The sequence below is a fragment of the Catharus ustulatus genome, chromosome 27, assembly GCF_009819885.2.
Source record: "Catharus ustulatus isolate bCatUst1 chromosome 27, bCatUst1.pri.v2, whole genome shotgun sequence".
Taxonomy (NCBI): Eukaryota; Metazoa; Chordata; class Aves; order Passeriformes; family Turdidae; genus Catharus; species Catharus ustulatus.
The window spans coordinates 3,729,665-3,747,153 of NC_046247.1; the positions used below are offsets into that span (position 1 = coordinate 3,729,665).

The window sequence follows — 17,489 nt, forward strand, 5'->3', positions numbered from 1 at the left end:
CCATCCCCAGGGTGCTAATGTCACCCCCAGGGTGCCAATGCCACTCCCAGGTCCCAATGCCATCCCCGTGTGCCAATGCCACCTCCAGGGTGCTAATGTCACCTCCAGATGCCAATACACCCCATGTACAGTGCCATCCCCGAGTTACCCACGCCATAACCAGGGTGCTGGTGCCACCCTAGGGTGCCAGTGCCACCCAGATACCAAAGCCCCCCAGGTGCCAATGCCCCCCAGGTCCTGGTGCCCCCCCAGGTAGTGATGTCACCCAGGTACCCATGCCACCCCAGGTACCAATGTCCCCCCAGGTGCCGGTGCCCCCCCAGGTGCCGGTGTCCCCCCAGGTGCCCGTGTCCCCCCAGGTGCCCGTGCCCCCCGTGCCCCGCCGTGGGCGCGGATTCCCGGGCGGTCGCGCGTGGGGAGCGGGGCCGCGGCGCTGACTCAGCTCCTGCCGGGCCGCACAATGGGAGCGCTGGACAAACAGGCGGGCCGGGGACAAACAGATCCCGCTTGGGGACAGTGCCAGCATTGTGACCGCCCGGGGCAGTGGCCCGGACACTGAGCGCCTCTGTTCCGCCGCCGCCGCCTTCCGGGGGCTTTGTGCTGGCCGGACACCGCTGGCCCTTTGCCCCGCTCCGGAGGATCGCGGGGACAGGAGGGACCGGGGAGGCTTCGGGAGCCCGGACACCTGGGATGGGGATTTGGGGTCCCTGACACCTGGGATGGATCCCGGGGATGTCCCACCTGAGCAGGAGGGTGTCCCAAGAACTAGAATGGGGATCTGGGGTTCCTGACACCTGGGATGGGTCTCAGGGATGTCCCACCTGAGCTGGGAGGGTGCCTCGAGAACTGGGATGGGGATTTGGGGTCCCACCACAAACCCCCGGGGTGATCCCAAGGAGAAGAACTGAGGAGTGGATTTGGGATCCCATGGGGATCCTGAGGAAGAGGAGAGGAACCAGAGCGTGGATTTGGGGTCCCACCACAAAGCCCCGGGGTGATTCTAAGGAGGATAAACTGGGGTGTGAATTTGGGGTCCCATTGCAAACGCCGCGAGGATCCCGAGGAGGAGGAGGAAAACTGGGGGGTGAATTTGGGGTCTCATTGCAGACTCCGGGAGAATCCGGAGGAGGAGAACTGGGGTGTGAATTTGGGGTCCCACCACAAACCCCGGGAGGACCCCGAGGAGGAGAACTGGGGGGTGGATTTGGGATCCCATTGGGATCTTGAGGAAGAGGAGAGGAACCAGAGCGTGGATTTGGGGTCCCACCACAAACCCCCGGGGGGATCCTAAGGAGAAGAACTGAAGTGTGAATTTGGGGTCCCATTGCAGATCCCGGGATGATCCCGAGGAGAAGGAGGAAGAGGAGGACAAGAACTCGGGGGTGAATTTGGGGTCTCATTGCAAACCCTGGGAGGATCCCGAGGAGAGGAGGAGCGGAGCAGGGGTTTGGGATCCCATTGCAAACCCCGAGAGGATCCTGAGAAGAAGAATTGGGGTGTGGATTTGGGGTCCCTTTGCAGACCCCGGGAGGATCCCGAGGAGAGGAGGAGGAGCAGAGCAGGGGCCTGGGGTCCCACCACAAACCCCGGGAGGACCCCGAGGAGGAGGACTGGGGTGTGGATTTGGGATCCCATTGCAGACCCCGTGAGGATCCCGAAGAGAAGGAGAAGAACTGAGGTGTGAATTTGGGGTCCCATTGCAGAACCCGGGAGGATCCCGAGGAGGAGGAGGATAATTGGGGTGTGAATTTGGGGTCCCATTTCAAACCCCAGGAGGATCCCGAGGAGCAGGAGGAGGAGCAGAGCAGGGTTTGGGGTTTCTGAGGGCACGGCCGGACGTGCGGCCGCCCGGGTGCTCTCCGGGCTCCGCTCACCGCGGCTCAATGACCCCAGTGTCGCACCGTGACCACGGAGAGCCGGGAAACCCCAAAAACACCCGGCAGAGCCACCGCGGGATCAACAGCGGGATCAGCCCCTCTCCCGCATTCCCAGCGGGAATTCCTGCTCCTTGCTATCCCTGCTGCTGGAGAGGGATAAAAACATCAATAAAATAATGTGGTGCTAAGTGATCCAATATTGACATTTTCTCCGGAGCCGCCAGCATTCCCGTGGCCAACAAAGCCCTCGTCAGTGGCCAGGCTTGGGCTGCTCCAAAATCCTTTATTTATGCAGGGTTTAGGCAAAAAAAAAAAAAAAGGGACATAAACAGAAAAGGGGGAGCGGGGAAAAGGGGTGGGAAGGGAGAAAACCCCGAAGAGTTGTTTAGGAAAGGAAGAAAGAAAAAAAAAAAAAAAGGAATAAAATGGACATTCATGGGGAAAATCCCGGCTATGAAAGAGCCTTTTAAGGCGGCGGAAAAACAGGAGCTGGGAGATAAAGCCAGGAAAAAATTCCCAATAAAGCCCCACTTTTAGCGGGGTGGGGGAGATGTCGGAGGTGCTGCCCATCCCAATTCAGACCCAGGATGAGCCAGAACCCCAAAATTTGGGAATGAGGGAGATTCCAGACGTGCTGCCCTGCCAGGATGGGTCAGACCCCCAAAATTCGGGGTGAGAAGGGCATTGGAAGTGCTGCTTGTCCATCGACAGCCCAAGGAGGGATTAAATCCCCAAAATTTGGGATGGGATGGATGCTGGAGGTGCTCCCAGGATTAGTCAAACTGAAAATTTGAGATGAAGGAGATGTCAGAGATGTTCCCTGTCCCAAAACAAACCCAGGATGGGTCAGACCCCCAAAATTTGGGATAAGGACTTTGGAGGTGCTGCTTATCCATCAGAAGCCTCAGCATGGGTCAGACCCCCAAATTTGGGATGGGATGGATGCTGGAGGTGCTGCCCTCCCAGGATGGGTCAGAACCCCAAAATTTGGGATGGGATGGATGTTGGAGGTGCTCCCCTTCCAAGATGAGTCAAACTCTGAAAATTTGAGATGAAGGAGATATCAGAGATGTTCCCTGTCCCAAAACAGCCCCAGAATGGGTCAGACCCCCAAAATTTGGGGTGAGGAGGACACTGGAAGTCCTTCTTGTCCATCAACAGCCCCAGGATGGATTAAATCCCCAAAATCTGGGATGGGACGGATGCTGGAGGTTCTCCCCTCCCAGGATGGGTCAAACTGAAAATCTGAGATTAAGGAAATGTCAGAAATGTTCCCTGTCCCAAAACAGCCCAGGTATGGGTCAGACCATGAAAATTAGGGATGAGGGAGATGTTGCTGGAGGTCCTGCCCTCCCAGGATGGATCAGACCCCCAAAATTTGGGATGGGATGGATGCTGGAGGTTCTCCCCTCACAGGATGGATCAGACCCCCAATTTTGGGGCAGGAGCAACAGGAACAGGCTCACCCCGGGGCGGGATCCCTGGCAATAATGGGATTTATTCTGATTTATTCTCAGCCCATACATTAAACACCCAGAACCGGGGGGGCTCTCCCCGCTGCCGCCGCCTGAGCGATGCCAGGGCCCCTCCGAGGAGCCAAAACCGTCCCGGCCGCCACAATTTGGGATTGTGCGAGCCCCGGGAAGGGCCGGGGGGAGCCCGGGGCCGTGTTTTCCCTCGGCCTCATTTTCACCTTCCCGATCCAAGATCAACAGGGGCCGGAGGATTCCTGCCGGACACGAGCACACAGCGCCCTTGTTCCCAGAACGAGGAGATTTGGGGGATTTTTCCTGCTTTTTATTTATTTATCTTTTTTTTTTTTTTTTGGTCGCCACGTTGAAAAATCAGGGGTTGGAGTGAGAGGGGTGAGAATCCAGAATCCAGATCGAGGAGAATATTGTCGATCTCAGAGAATGTCCCCATGGGGCACAGAGGGTGTTTGGCAGTGACCAAATCCCAAAATCCCAGATTTTGGACACAAACTGGGGTCTGCAGTGTCACTCTCCAGCCTGGATAAATCCCTAAATCCCAGATTTTGGATGGGTTTTCCTATTGATTGAGATAAATCCCCAAAATCCCGGATTTTGGGTGGGGTTTCCCATTACCTGCAGTGTCACCCTCCAGCCTGGTTAAATCCCAAAATCCCATTTTTTTATGAGTTTTCCCACTGTTTCCTGCATGGCAGAGCCCAGTGTCACATTCCAGCCCAGAAATCCCAAAAATCCCAATTTTTAAAATTAGTTTCTCCACTATTTCCTGCATGGAGGAGCCCCAAGTGACACATTCCAACCCAGAAATCCCAAAATCCCTTTTTTTTTTTTGAGTTTTCCCACTATTTCCTTCATGGAGGAGCCCAAAGTGTCACATTCCAGCCCGGATAAATCCCAAAATCCCAGATTTGTGTGGGTTTTCCTATTGATTGAGGTCTGCTCTCCAGCCTGGATAAATCCCTAAATCCCAGATTTTGGGTGGGGTTTCCCATTACCTGCAGTGTCACCCTCCAGCCTGGATAAATCCCAAAATCCTTTTTTTTTTTTTTTTAAATGAGTTTTCCCACTGTTTCCTGCATGGAGGAGATCAAAGTGTCACATTCCAACCCAGAAATCCCAAAATCTCATTTTTTTCTGAATTTTTCTCACTGATTCCTGCAGGGAGGAGCCCAAAGTGTCACTTTCCAGCCCAGAAATCCCAATTTTTTTTCTGAGTTTCCCCACTGTTTTCTGTATGGCAGAGCCCAAAGTGTCACATTCCAGCCCAGAAATCCCAAAATCCCATTTTTTTTAATGAGTTTTGGGATGGGGGATGGGGAGGACAAGGGGTTTCTGCCCCTTTTTCAGGGATTTACCCCAAATCCACAGATTTATCCCAAATCTTCCCCCAGGAATGATTAATCCCAAAAGGAAAACCCAGCACCGGGAGGCTCCCAGGGCAGGAACAATTGAATAACCCCAAATTAATTCATAATTATTGTTAGAATCCCAAAATAACCCCTCGGTTTGGGGTTGTGGTTTTGGAACTCAGGAAAAGGGACTGGCATGGAGAGAGAGGGAATGAGATTTGGGGTCAGGAATGTTTTTTGGGGTCGGGAATGGTTTTTGGTGTCATAAATGTTTTTTGGGGTCAGGAATGTTGGTTAGGGTCAGGAATGTTTTTTGGGGTCAGGAATTGTTTTTGGGGTCAGGAACAGGTTTTGGGGTCAGGAAGAATTTGTTGGGGTCAGGAATGGTTTTTGGGGTCAGAAATGTTGTTTGGGGTCGGGAATGGTTTTGGGGGTCAGGTACAGTTTTTGGGGTCAGGAACGGTTTTTGGGATGAGGAGCAGTCTTTGGGGTCGGGAATGGTGTCTGGGGTCAGGAATGGGATTTGGGGTCAGGAATGATTTTTGGGGTCGGGAATGGTGTCTGGGGTCAAGAACAGTTTTTGGGGTCAGGAATGGTTTTTGGGGTCATCAATGTTTCTTGGGGTCAGGAAGGATTTTTATGGGGGTCAGGAATGGGTTTTGGGCTCAGGAATGTTTTTTTGGGATTGGGAATGTTTTTTGGGGTCAGGAATGTTTTTTTGGGGTCAGGAATGTCAGTGGGGGTCAGGAAGTTATTGTGGGTCAGGTATGGTTTTTGGGGTCAGGAATGCTCATGGGGATTGGGAATGTTTTTTGGGATCAGGAACGGTTTTTGGGATCAGGAATGCCAGATTTGGGTCACCACTTGCCAGTGGGGATTGGGAATTGGTTTTGGGGTCAGGAATGGTTTTTGGGGTCAGGAATGTCAGTGGGGATTGGGAATGTTGGTTGGGGTCAGGAATGTTGTTATGGGTTGGGTATGGTTTCTGGGGTCAGGAATGTTTTTTGAGGTCAGGAGTGTTTTTGGGGGTTGGGAGTACCAGTGGGGATTGGGAATGTTGGTGGGGATCAGGAATGGTTTTTGAGGTCAGGAATGTTGTTGAGGTCAGGTATGGTTTTGGGATCAGGTATGGATTTTGAGGTTAGGAATGTTTTTGTGGTCAGGAATTGTTTTGGGGATCAGGAATGGTTTTTGAGGTCAGGAATGGTTTTTGAGGTCAGGAATGTTTTTGGGATCAGGAATGATTTTTGGGGTCAGGAATGGTTTTTGAGGTTAAGAATGTTTTTGGGATCAGGAATGGGTTTTGGGGTCAGCAATGCTGGTGGATTCTGGAAAACCCAGTAGTACCAAGCAGGAAAGAGCCGCCTTTCCTTCCCCATTCCCACATTCCCGCTGCATTTGGGGAGCTCAGGATCACCCCAAATCCCTCTGGCTCCTCCCTGCCCTGCCACCACTGCCATTCCCACCCGGGCCCCGGGAGTCCCAGCGGCATTTTGGGGTGTTCAGGTTCTGGGATCTCATCCCGATGCACTTTGGAATTTTGGGATGTTCAGGTTCTGGGATCTCATCCCGATGCACTTTAGGGTGTTTGGGATGAGCCCAGCAGGGTGGGAACGCTGTGGGATCCCTGCAGGAATGTGCAGCCCCCAGGGCGATCCACAGTGGGATTTTGGGATTTGGGTGGCCCTTGTGGGGCTCCGGGGCTCCCGAGCAGCATTCCAGGGCTTGTGGGGTGCTGGGATTTGGGATCGGCAGCGTCGGGAAGCTCCCAGCCCCTTCAAAGAGGCTTTCAAGTGCCGAGGGGAGAGATGGTATCGGCTGGGAATGGGAGCGGGCAGGGCCGGGCCCCCGGGGCTGGGAGGGGACACGGGGGGGGACAGGAGGGGACAGGAGGGGGACAGGAGGGGTAACAGGGGAGGGGACATGAGGGGACAGAGGGGGACACGGTAGGGGAGACACGGGGAGGGACAGGAGGGGACACGGGGGGGGACAGGAGGGGACACGGGGGGGGACACGGGGAGGGACAGGAGGGGACACGGAGGGTGCAGGAGGGGACACGGAACGGGGGGGACACGGGGACACGGAGGGGATACGGGGGGGGACACGGGGGGGACAGGAGGGGACACGGAGCGGGGGGGACACGGGGACACGGAGGGGGGACAGGAGAGGAACAGGGGAGGGGACATGAGGGGGACACAGGGGGACACAGGGGGGAGACACGGGGAGGGGACACGGAGGGGGGCAACAGGGGAGGGGAAACGGGAGGGGACAGGAGAAAGGACACATCAGGGGACACGGGGAGGGGACAGGAGGGCACCCGGAGGGACACACGGCGGGGAGAGACCAGGGAACACGGGAGGGGACAGGAGGGGACCTCCCCAAACCCCCCATGGCCCCACAGCCAGGGACTTCCATGGGTCACACCGGGGGTCCTGGGGGATGATCCCCATGGATCATGGGGGACGTGCGGGCCACTGGCCGGCTTTGGGTCACCCCTGGCCGGGTTCGGGTCACCCCTGGCCCGGTTTGGGTCACCCCTGGCCGGGTTCGGGTCACTCCTGGTCGGGTTTGGGTCACCCCTGGCCCGGTTTGGGTCACCCCTGGCCCGGTTTGGGTCACCCCTGGTCAGGTTTGGGTCACCCCTGGCCCGGTTTGGGTCACCCCTGGTCAGGTTTGGGTCACCCCTGGCCCGGTTTGGGATGACTGAGGGTGGGATCAGCAGGGTGGGAACTCCTGGGATTTTGGGATGACCAAAAGTGGGGTCAGTGGAGGGTTACCATGCAGATTTTGGGATGACCACGGCTGGAATCAGCAGGGAGAGGCCTCTGGGTTTTGGAGTGACCGAGGGCGGGATCAGCAGAGTGAGGGCTCCGTGGGTTTCAGGAAGACCAAGAGTAGGATCAGCAGAATTTGGGATGACCAAGGGTAGGATCAGCAGAATTTGGGGAGACTGAGGGTAGGATCAGCAGAGTGAGGGCTCCGTGGGTTTCAGGAAGACCAAGGCTGGGATCAGCAAATTTTGGGATGACCAAGGGTGAGCAGCAGATTTCGGGGTGACCGAGGGCAGGACCAGCAGGGTGAGGGCTCTGTCAGTTCCGGGGTGACCGAGAGCAGGATCAGCAGATTTTGGGGTGACCGAGAGCAGGGTGGTGGCCCTGCAGATTTGGGGATGACCAAGGCTGGGATCAGCAGCAGCTGAGGATGACACAGGATGTGCTGGCAGGGCTTTGGCAATCCATGGGGGGCAGGGAGGGACATGGGGGGGGCCTGGTCCCTCCTGCCCCCCTCCATGGGGGGAACACTGAGGTGGGGCCAAGGGCTCCCCATTTGTGTGACACAGGGTGACCCCAGCCCAAAATTCAGCCTTGGAGGGGTGGGGGGATCCCCTGGGGACACCCTGGGCCCTTCCATGGGTGGCACCAAGGGGAGGGGCAGTGACTGCACCCCGGGGGTCCCGGGGGAGGTTTTGGTTATAGGGGAGGTTTGGGGGTCCCGGGGGAGTCCAGGGGGACCCGGGGGGTTGATGGGGGTCTGTGGGTGGTGGGTCCAAGGGCTCTTGGGGACAGGGGGGTGGGGCTGTTCAATGCTCTCTGTGGTTTGGGGGGGTTTGGAGGAGCTCGGGGGGGGTCCCGAGGGGTCACATGAGGGGTGACGGGGGGGTTCCCGTGGGGGAGTGCCCGAGGATGGAGGGGTGGTCCCGGACGGTCCCGGGTGTTTCCTGAGGGGTCTGGGGGGTCCCGGGGTGTCCCCTGGGGACCCCGGTGGGATCCTGTGGGGAGTCCCTGCGTGAGTCGGGACGATCCCCACGGGGGTGGTTCCGGATCCCAGGGACGGTACCGGGGGAAGGGGCGCCGGTGGTCCCGAGGGGGTCCCATGGGGGTGAGTCCCGCAGAGTGTCCAGGGAGGGGTCCCGGGGGAGGGTCCTGCAGGGTGTCGGGGGCGGGGTTTAGGGTGGTCCTGGGGGAGGGTCCCGTAGGGTCCTGGGTGGTCCCCGGGGGAGGGTCCTGAGTGGGCCCGCTGGGTGTCCGGGGGGGTCCTGGGGCGGTTCCGGGTGGTCCCTGGGGGAGGGTCTCGGGTGGTCCCGGGGCGGTCCCGCAGGGTGTTCGAGTGTCCCGGGCGGTCCCCGGGGGAGGGTCCCGGGTGGTCCCTTAGGGGGTCCGGGGGGTCCCTGGGGGAGGGTCCCGGGGCGGTCCCGCAGAGGGTCCCGCAGGGTGTCCGGGGCGGTCCCGCAGGGTGTTCGGGGTGTCCCGGGTGGTCCCCGGGGGAGGGTCCCGGGTAGTCCCGGAGCGGTCCCGCAGAGGGTCCCGCAGGGTGTCCGGGGTGGTCCCGGGTGGGCGCGGGGCGGTCCCTTAGGGGGTCCCGGGTGGTCCCCGGGGGAGGATCCCAGGGCGGTCTCGCAGGGGCTCCGGGGGTCCGGCGGTGCCGCTGCCCGCGCTGTCCCCGCCCCGGCCCGGCCGGTGCCGCCCATTTCCGCCGGGCGGAGCCGCCCCTCGGCCCCGCAGCGGCCCCGCCGGCAGCGCCCGCCCGGCCCGGCCCGGCCCCGGCCCCGCTCGCTCCGGTGCAGCCCCGCCATGGCGGGCGGCCCGGCCGCGCTCGCCCTCGGTACGTGCGCGGGGCTCGGCCCGGCCCGGGGGGCTCCGAACCCCGCCGGACCCCCGGAGCGGGGCGGTCCCCGCGGGCTCGGGGGGAGCTGGGGGTGGCTGGTGGGGGTCGGGTCCGTGCGTTGCGGGAGCGCGGTGAAACCCCATAAAAACCCCATAAAACCCCATAAAAACCCCGTAACAATCCGCGGCGCGGGCGCTCCCGAAGTTCGTTCCCTGTGGGAAAGGCGCCTTCGCCGCGACGCGTGAGTACGGCCGCGGTCAGACGCTTAATTAGGGCGGCTAATTAGGGCTGGGGGCTAATTAGAGCTGAAGGGGGTGGGTGCTGGGGAAGGGGGCGCTGCGGGCTGGAGCGGGGCGATGCCGGCACGGCACGGCACGGCACGGGACGGGACGGGAGCAGAGCCGGGGATGCTCCCGGGGGAGGGTCCCGGTGCGGATGGCTGGAGCCGGGCTGGCTTTGTCCCGCTGTCCCCCCGCAGCTCCGGGGGTTCTGTCCCGCCTGGAAAGCGCCGCTTCGGAGCGCTGGGGTTCGGGAAAGCGGCTGCGCTTGGCCCCGCTCCAGCTCCCGGTGCTGCCGCTTTGGCTCCGGCACCGCCGGGTCCCGGTTCGGTTCCTCCGTCCCTCGCGGGGCTCCAGCAGCCGTGTCCCGCCTCCCTCGGCTCTTCCACATCTCCCGTGTCCCTTTTTCTGCCGCTCCCGTGCTCGCCCCGGGTCTGGCCCGTCCCGGAGGGGCTGAGCCGCGGGTTCCCCAATCCCAGCAATTCCCAGCCCCGATGGGATCCGGATGGGAGAGGAGCTGAGCCCCAGGATGGGAGAAGGGAACGGGAGCCCCTGCAGGTCCCTGCAGCTCGGGGCTGGAGCCGAGCGGGGCTCCAAGGGAGGTTTTGGAGCAGGGAACGCACCCCAGCCGGAGGATGGGAATTAGCGGGATGGAAGCGCCTCGGGAAGGCTCGGGAGTCCTTTGGGGGCTCCTGGCGGCGGGGTGAGCTCAGGCAGGGAGAGATTCCCGGAGAACGGGGTGGGATGGGGGTGGAAATCCAAGCGGGGGTGGAGCCCCACTCCGGTGTGGATTGTCCGAGTGTCCGGAGGTGTCCGGAGGTGTCCGATGTCCCCACACCGGCCCTGGGCATGGAAATCTTCCCGGGGGCAGGGGTGAGGGCTGGACACTCCCCTGCCCACGGAGAGGAGCTGGGTGCCGAGGGATGGACACCCACCCACCACAGGGATGAGCCATTCCCGAAAAAAAACCCGGGAGTGGAGGCGTGTTCCCCAAAAAAACCAGACTGGACAAAGCCCCGAGCCAGGGAAATGGGAGAAGTTGGGATGGGACTGGATTCAATTTCCATTGGAGGAAAATCCCCGAGGTCTGCGAGGAAACCAGGGAGGGTTCCTGCAGCTCCAGTGGATCCCTGAATTCGTGGTGGATCTCTGAAGCTCCAGCAGATCCCCAGAGCCATGGAGGATCCCTGAAGCTCTGGTAGATCTGTGGATCTGTGGTGGATACCTGAGGTCATGGAGGATCCTTGGGTGGATCCCTGAAGCTCCAGTGAATCCCAAAAGTCATGGTAGATCCCTGGAGCCCTGGGTGGATCCCTGGATTTGTGGTGGATCCCCAAAGCTCCAGTGAAACACTGAATTTGTGGTGGATCCCTGAAGCCATGGGAGGGTCCCTGAATTTGTGGTGGATCCTTGCAGCCCTGGGTGGATCCCTGGAACTCCAGTGAGTCCCTGAATTTGTGGTGGATCCCCAAAACTCTGGATGGATCTCTGAATTTGTACTGGATCCTTGCAGCCCTGGGTGGATCCCTGAATTTGTGGTGGATCCCTGAAGCCATGGAGGATCCCTGAAACTCCGGTGGATCCCTGAATTTGTGGTGGATCCCTGCAGCCCTGGGTAGATCCTGGAATTGTTGGTGGCTCCCTGCAGCCCTGGGTTGATCCCTGAATCTCCAGTGGATTGCTGCAACTCTGGGTGGATCCCTAAAACTCTGGGTGGATCTCTGAATTTGTGGTGGATCACTGGTGCTCCAGTGGATCACTGCAGTCCCGGGCAGATCTCTGAATTTGTGGTAGATCCCAAAAGCCCTGGGTGGATTCCTGGATAAGTGCTGGATCCTTGAAGTCGTGGGTGGATCCCCAAAGCCCTGGGCAGATCCATGAATTTGTGGTGGATCCTTTCAGCCCTGGGTGGATCCATGAATTTGTGTGGATCCCTGTGTTGGATCCTTTCAGCCCTGGGTGGATCCCTGCAGCCCTGGATCCCTCCCTGAAGCTCCGGTGGCTCCGGGATCTGGGGATTGCAGCCCCGGGCTCCTCCTTCCCTCCCTTTCCGTGTGTCCCATCCGTGCAGGAATGGGGTCAGATCCTGGGGAGGCACAGCCAGCCCCGAGCCCTGGGAACACTCCTGGCCAGGGGGACCCCCTGTCCCCTCCTGGGGTCACTCCTGGGGAACCCCTGTCCCCTCCTGGAGTCACTCCTTGGGACCTCCCAGTTCTCCAGAATTCCACCCACACAGGGAATTCCTGTGTTTTCCTTAAAAATCTCAACAACCTAAATCTCTCCCCTGAGGTTTTTTGGGGCCAGGGTTTGAGGTTTTTGGGGTCAGGGTTTTGTTGACCCTAAATCCCCCCCTTGAATGTTTTGGGCTCAGGGTTTTGGTGACCCTAAATGGCCCTGAGGTTTTGGGGTCGGGATTTGAGGTTTTTGGGGTCGGGATTTGAGGTTTTTGGGTTCAGAGTTTTGGTGACCCTGAATGCCCCTGAGGTTTTTGGGGTCAGGGTTTTGGTGACCCTGAATGCCCTGAGGTTTTTGGGGTCAGGGTTTGAGGTTTTTGGGCTCAGGGTTTTGGTGACCCTAAATGGCCCTGAGGTTTTTGGGGTCAAGGTTTGAGGTTTTTGGGGTCGGGGTTTGAGGTTTTTGGGGTCAGGGCGTGGCTGACCCTGTGTCCCTCCCCCAGGTGTCCTGCTGGCCGCGTGCCACGCCCTGGACAACACCACGGCTGCCCAGAACGGTGAGTGAGTGCCCAGCGGGAATTCCGGGCTGTGCTGCCATCCCAAACCCCCTCTGTGGGATAACGGGGCCCTGAGTGGGATCCTGACCCCGATCCCTGAGGGAAAAACCAGGAATGGTTTGCAGCCCCAAAAAAAGGACACAGGGACACCCCACCCAAGCACCCCGAGGACCCTCAGAGCTGGAGACAGGGGGACACAGGGACATCCCACTGAGCACCCCAAGGACCCTCAGTTGGGGACACGGGGACATCCCAACTCAAGCCACCCTGAGGACCTTCAGCTGGGGACACAGGGACATGGGGACATCCCACCCAGGCACTCTGAGGACCCTCAGAGCTGAGGACAGGGGGACATGGGGACACGGGGACACCCCAGCCGAGCACCCCGAGGACCCTCAGTTGGGGACAGGGGGACATGGACATGGGGACATCCCAGCTGAGCACCACGAGGACCCTCGGAGCTGTGGACAGGGGGACATGGGGACACAGGGACATCCCAGCCGAGCACCCCGGGGACCCTCAGTTGGGGACAGGGGAACTTGGGGACACAGGGACACTCCAGCTGAGCCACTCCAAGGGCCCTCAGAGCTGGGGACACAGGGACACAGGGACTTGGGGACATCCCAGCCGAGCACCCTGAGGACCCTCAGAGCTGGGGACGTGGGGACACAGGGACATCCCAACTGAGCCATCCCAAGGACCCTCAATTGGGGACACAGGGGACATCCCAGCTGAGCACCCCAAAAACACTCAGAGCTGGGGACATGGGGACACAGGGACAGGGGGACACAGGGACATCCCATCCGAGCACTCCGAGGACCCTCAGAGCTGGGGACAGGGGGACACAGGGACATGGAGACATCCCACCCGAGCACCCCGAGGACTCTCAGAGCTGAGGTCATGGGGACATGGGGACATCCCAGCCGGGCCGCGGGAGCCTCCCCCGCACATCCCCGGTGATCAACCCTGCATGGACATGGGGACACGGGGACACCTCATCCGAGCCCCGGGAGCCTCTCTCTCCCGCACATCCCCGGCCATCAGCCCCACATGGACTTGGGGACACAGGAACTTGGGGACACGGGGACACCCCATCCGAGCCCCGGGAGCCTTTCCCGCACATCCTGGCCATCAGCCCCGCATGGACATGGGGACATGGGGACACAGGGACACGGGGACACCCCATCCGAGCCCCGGGAGCCCCCCCGCACATCCCGGCCATCAGCCCCGCACGGAGCCGCCCGGGCAGCCTCGGAGCCGGGGGCGGCTTTGAAGCGGCGCGGTCGGAAGTGGCGGATCCCGGGATAATCCCGGAGCAGGATATTCCCTGCCCGGGGATAATTCAAACCAGCGGGGCTTTAATGGGAAACAGGAGCGCAGGTTGTGTCCCTCCTCCTCCCTCCTAAGCTCTTTAGGAAATTCCTGGGGGATTATTGAAGCAGCACCCGGCTGGGCTCTTTGGGGTGGCCGCGTCCCACACATCCCAAATAAATCCTATCCCAAAATAACCCGCAAAGCGGGGATGCTGGAGCCGGGTTCGGCTTTGGGATTGCCCAAAAACGCCGTTTTGTGCCCCGTTTTTCCCGCAGCTCCGGTGGCGGCGGCGGTGAGGTCGCACTTCAACGAGTGCCCCGACTCGCACAGCCAGTTCTGCTTCCACGGCACCTGCCGCTTCCTGGTGCAGGAGGACAAACCCGCCTGCGTGTGAGTGCCGGGCCACGGCACCCCTAAACTGCGGGGTCGGGTCCGGGGATCCCCAAAACTGCGGGGTCCTGTCCTGGGGATCCCAAAACTGCGGGGTCCTGTCCTGGGGATCCCAAAACTGCGGGGTCGGGGTTCTGGGGTTCCCCAAACTGCAGGGTCGGGGTTCTGGGGAGAACAAAACTGCAGTGTCGGGTCCTGGGGATCCCCAAAAGTGTCGGGTCGGGGTTCTGGGGGGAACAAAATTGCGGGGTTGGGGTTCTGGGGAGAACAGAACTGCAGGGTCGGGGTTCTGGGGATCCCCAAACTGCGGGGTTGGGGTCCTGGGGAGAACCGAACTGCAGGGTCAGGGTCCTGGGGACCCCAAAATTCTGGGGTCAGGTCCTGGCAAGAACAAAACTGCAGGGTCAGGGTCCTGGGGTTCCCAAAAGTCTGGGGTTGGTGTTCTGGGGATCCCCAAAACTCTGGGTTTGGTGTCCCAGGGTGATTCCACTGTCCCTCCTGTGTGTCCCTGTTCCCAGGGTGACTCCCTGTCCCTGCCATGCGTCCCTGTCCTGAGGTGACTCCTCTGTCCCTCTGGTGTGTCCCAATCCTGGGGTGACTCCCTGTCCCTGTTCCCACCTGTCCTCATGTGTCCCTGTCCTGAGGTGACTCCTGTGTCCCTCCTGTGTGTCCCTGTCCCCAGGGTGACTCCCTGTCCCTGTTCCCACCTGTCCCTGTCCTGGAGTCACTCCTCTGTCCCTCCTGTCCTGGGGTCACTCTGCTGTCCTTGTTCCCACGTGTCCTTGTCCTGGCATGATTCTCTGTCCCTGTTGCTGTGTGTCCCTGTCCCCTGGTGTCCCCAGGTGTCACTCGGGGTACGTGGGGACACGCTGTGAGCACTGGCCTGCTCTGTGTCCCCAGGTGTCACTCGGGGTACGTGGGGACACGCTGTGAGCACGCTGACCTGCTGGCCGTGGTGGCAGCCAATCAGAAGAAGCAGACGATCACGGCCCTGCTCGTGGTGGCCGTGGTGGCCTCGGCACTGCTCGTCACCGTCTGTGTCCTGCTCCAGTGAGTCCCAGGGACATCCCGGGACGAGGGACCCCCTGACCCTGTCCTGTCCCCAATCCCGTCCTGACTCAGTCCCTGACCCAGTTCCTGACCCAGTCCCTGACCCTGTCCTGTCCCCAGCCCCATCCCTGACCCAGTCCCTGACCCCGTCCCTGACCCTGTACCCATTACCTGTCCCTGACTTCAGACCTGTCCCCATCCCTGACCCCACTCCTTGCAGCTGCTGTTGCCCTGTCCCCATTCCCTATTCCCCTGTCCCCACTCCCTGTCCTAGCCCCACCCCTGTCCCACACCTGTCCCAATCCCCATTCCCTGTCCCCATCCTTGTCCCTGTCCCTGTCCCCATTCCTGTCCCTGTCCCCATTCCTGTCCCTGTCCCCATTCCTGTCCCTGTCCCAATCCCCATTCCCGTCCCCATTCCCACTCCCTGTCCCCATTGCTGTCCCTGTCCCCATTGCTGTCCCTGTCCCCATTGCTGTCCCTGTCCCAATCCCCATTCCCGTCCCTGTCCCCACTCCCTGTCCCCATTGCTGTCCCCGTCCCCATTGCTGTTCCCGTCCCCATTCCCACTCCCTGTCCCCATTGCTGTCCCTGTCCCATTCCTGTCCCCATTGCTGTCCCTGTCCCCATTCCTGTCCCCATTCCTGTCCCCATTCCTGTCCCCATTCCTGTCCCCATTCCCTGTCCCCATTGCTGTCCCTGTCCCCATTCCTGTCCCCATTCCCTGTCCCCATTGCTGTCCCTGTCCCCATTCCTGTCCCCATTCCCTGTCCCCATTGCTGTCCCTGTCCCATTCCTGTCCCCATTCCTGTCCCCATTCCCCGTCCCCATTGCTGTCCCTGTCCCCACTGCTGTCCCTGTCCCATTCCTGTCCCCATTGCTGTCCCTGTCCCCAGCTGCTGCCACCTGCGGAAGCGCTGCCCTGGGTGGTGCCGCGAGCACGGAGCCGGCCAGGAGAAACCGGGGGGGCTGCTCAAGGGGGGCTCCTGCTGCCACAGCGAGACAGGTGAGGGACCTGGGGACACCTGGGACAGGGCTGGGACACCTGGGACAGGGCAGGGACACCTGGGACACCTGGGACAGGGCAGGGATACAGGGGACAAGTGAGGGACACGGCAGGGGTGACACATCCTGCTGCCATGCTGAGACAGGTGAGGGACACCAGGGACAGGGGAGGGCCACAGGGGACACCTGGGAGAAGTGAGGGACACAGGGGACAGGTGAGGGACACCTGGGACATATGAGAGACACAGGGGACAGGTGAGGGACACAGGAGAGGTGACACATCCTGCTGCCATGGCAAGACAGGTGAGGGATACCAGGGACACCTGGGGACAGGGGAGCAACACAGGGGACAGGTGAAGGACATGGAGGACACCCAGGACAGGTGAGGGACACCTGGAACACCTGGGGACACCTGGGTCAGGGGAGGGACACAGGGGACAGGTGAGGGGGTCCCTGGGACAGGGGAGGGACACCTGGGGACAGGTGAGGGACAGGTGAGGGGGACCCCTGGGACAGGGGAGGGACACCTGGAACACCTGGGGACCCCTGGGGGCAGGTGAGGGGGACACTGGGACAGGTGAGGGACAACTGGGACAGGTGAGGGACAGTGGAGGGACACCTGAGGGGGACACTGGGACAGGTGAGGGAACACCTGGAATACCTGGGGACATGTGGGACAGGTGAGGGGACCCCTGGAACACCTGGGGACACCTGGGCCAGGTGAGGGGACACCAGGGCTGTCCCTGCTGCTGTCCCCTGCCAGCTGAGGCCCAGGTGCCAGCCCAGGGTGTGACCGCTGCCATTGCTGTCCCCACAGGTGTGTGACAGACCCGGGAGCACCTGGGGACCCCCAGGATCGGCCCCTCCCCCCTGCTCTGCTTCAGATCCTTTTTGGGGCCTTTTCCCCTTTTCTGGCGTTTTCCTGGGATTTTTTCCTTGGCTTTGGGGGCGTTTTCCCGGGATTTTCCCCCCTTCCCAAATATTTGGGTTTTAAACCAAAACCCCTGCCAGGATGGGGCTTTATTTTTCTATAGAGAAAAAAAAAAAACAAAAAAACAAAACCTCAGCCCCAGCTCGTTTTTGGGGACAAATCCCAGCTTTTGATGAATAATAAATGAATTTAAATCCCAGGAAACCTCCTCAGGCTGGAGCTCCAACCTCTGGCACAGCCTTAATTTCCCCTTAGTCCTCCTCATAACCAACCCAGAGCTTTTCCCTCTGTTTTGGGGTTGTTTTGGGTTTTTTTGGGTTTTTTTTTAAGTCATGGTTACTCTCATGTCTTCTGTATATGTTGCACTGAAAGTTAATATTTAATGTTTTAATTTATTTCGCGTGGTTTAAATTAATTTTGATTCCTATAAAGATGTTCTTGTCACGGCCTGGTCTTGGGTTTGGTTTTT

The 17,489-nt window shown here is 60.2% G+C and overlaps 1 protein-coding gene across 1 annotated transcript; it reads left to right on the forward strand.

The window, feature by feature from the left end:
• The first annotated feature begins 9,261 nt into the window (after positions 1–9,261).
• Positions 9,262–17,467, forward strand: TGFA (transforming growth factor alpha). The gene is made up of 6 exons (XM_033081304.2): positions 9,262–9,318; positions 12,277–12,330; positions 13,920–14,034; positions 14,935–15,084; positions 15,981–16,090; positions 16,907–17,467. The coding sequence occupies exons 1-6, from the start codon at positions 9,288–9,290 to the stop codon at positions 16,912–16,914; spliced, it is 468 nt and encodes a 155-aa protein (XP_032937195.1). The 5' UTR covers positions 9,262–9,287; the 3' UTR covers positions 16,915–17,467.
• Positions 17,468–17,489: the final 22 nt, after the last annotated feature.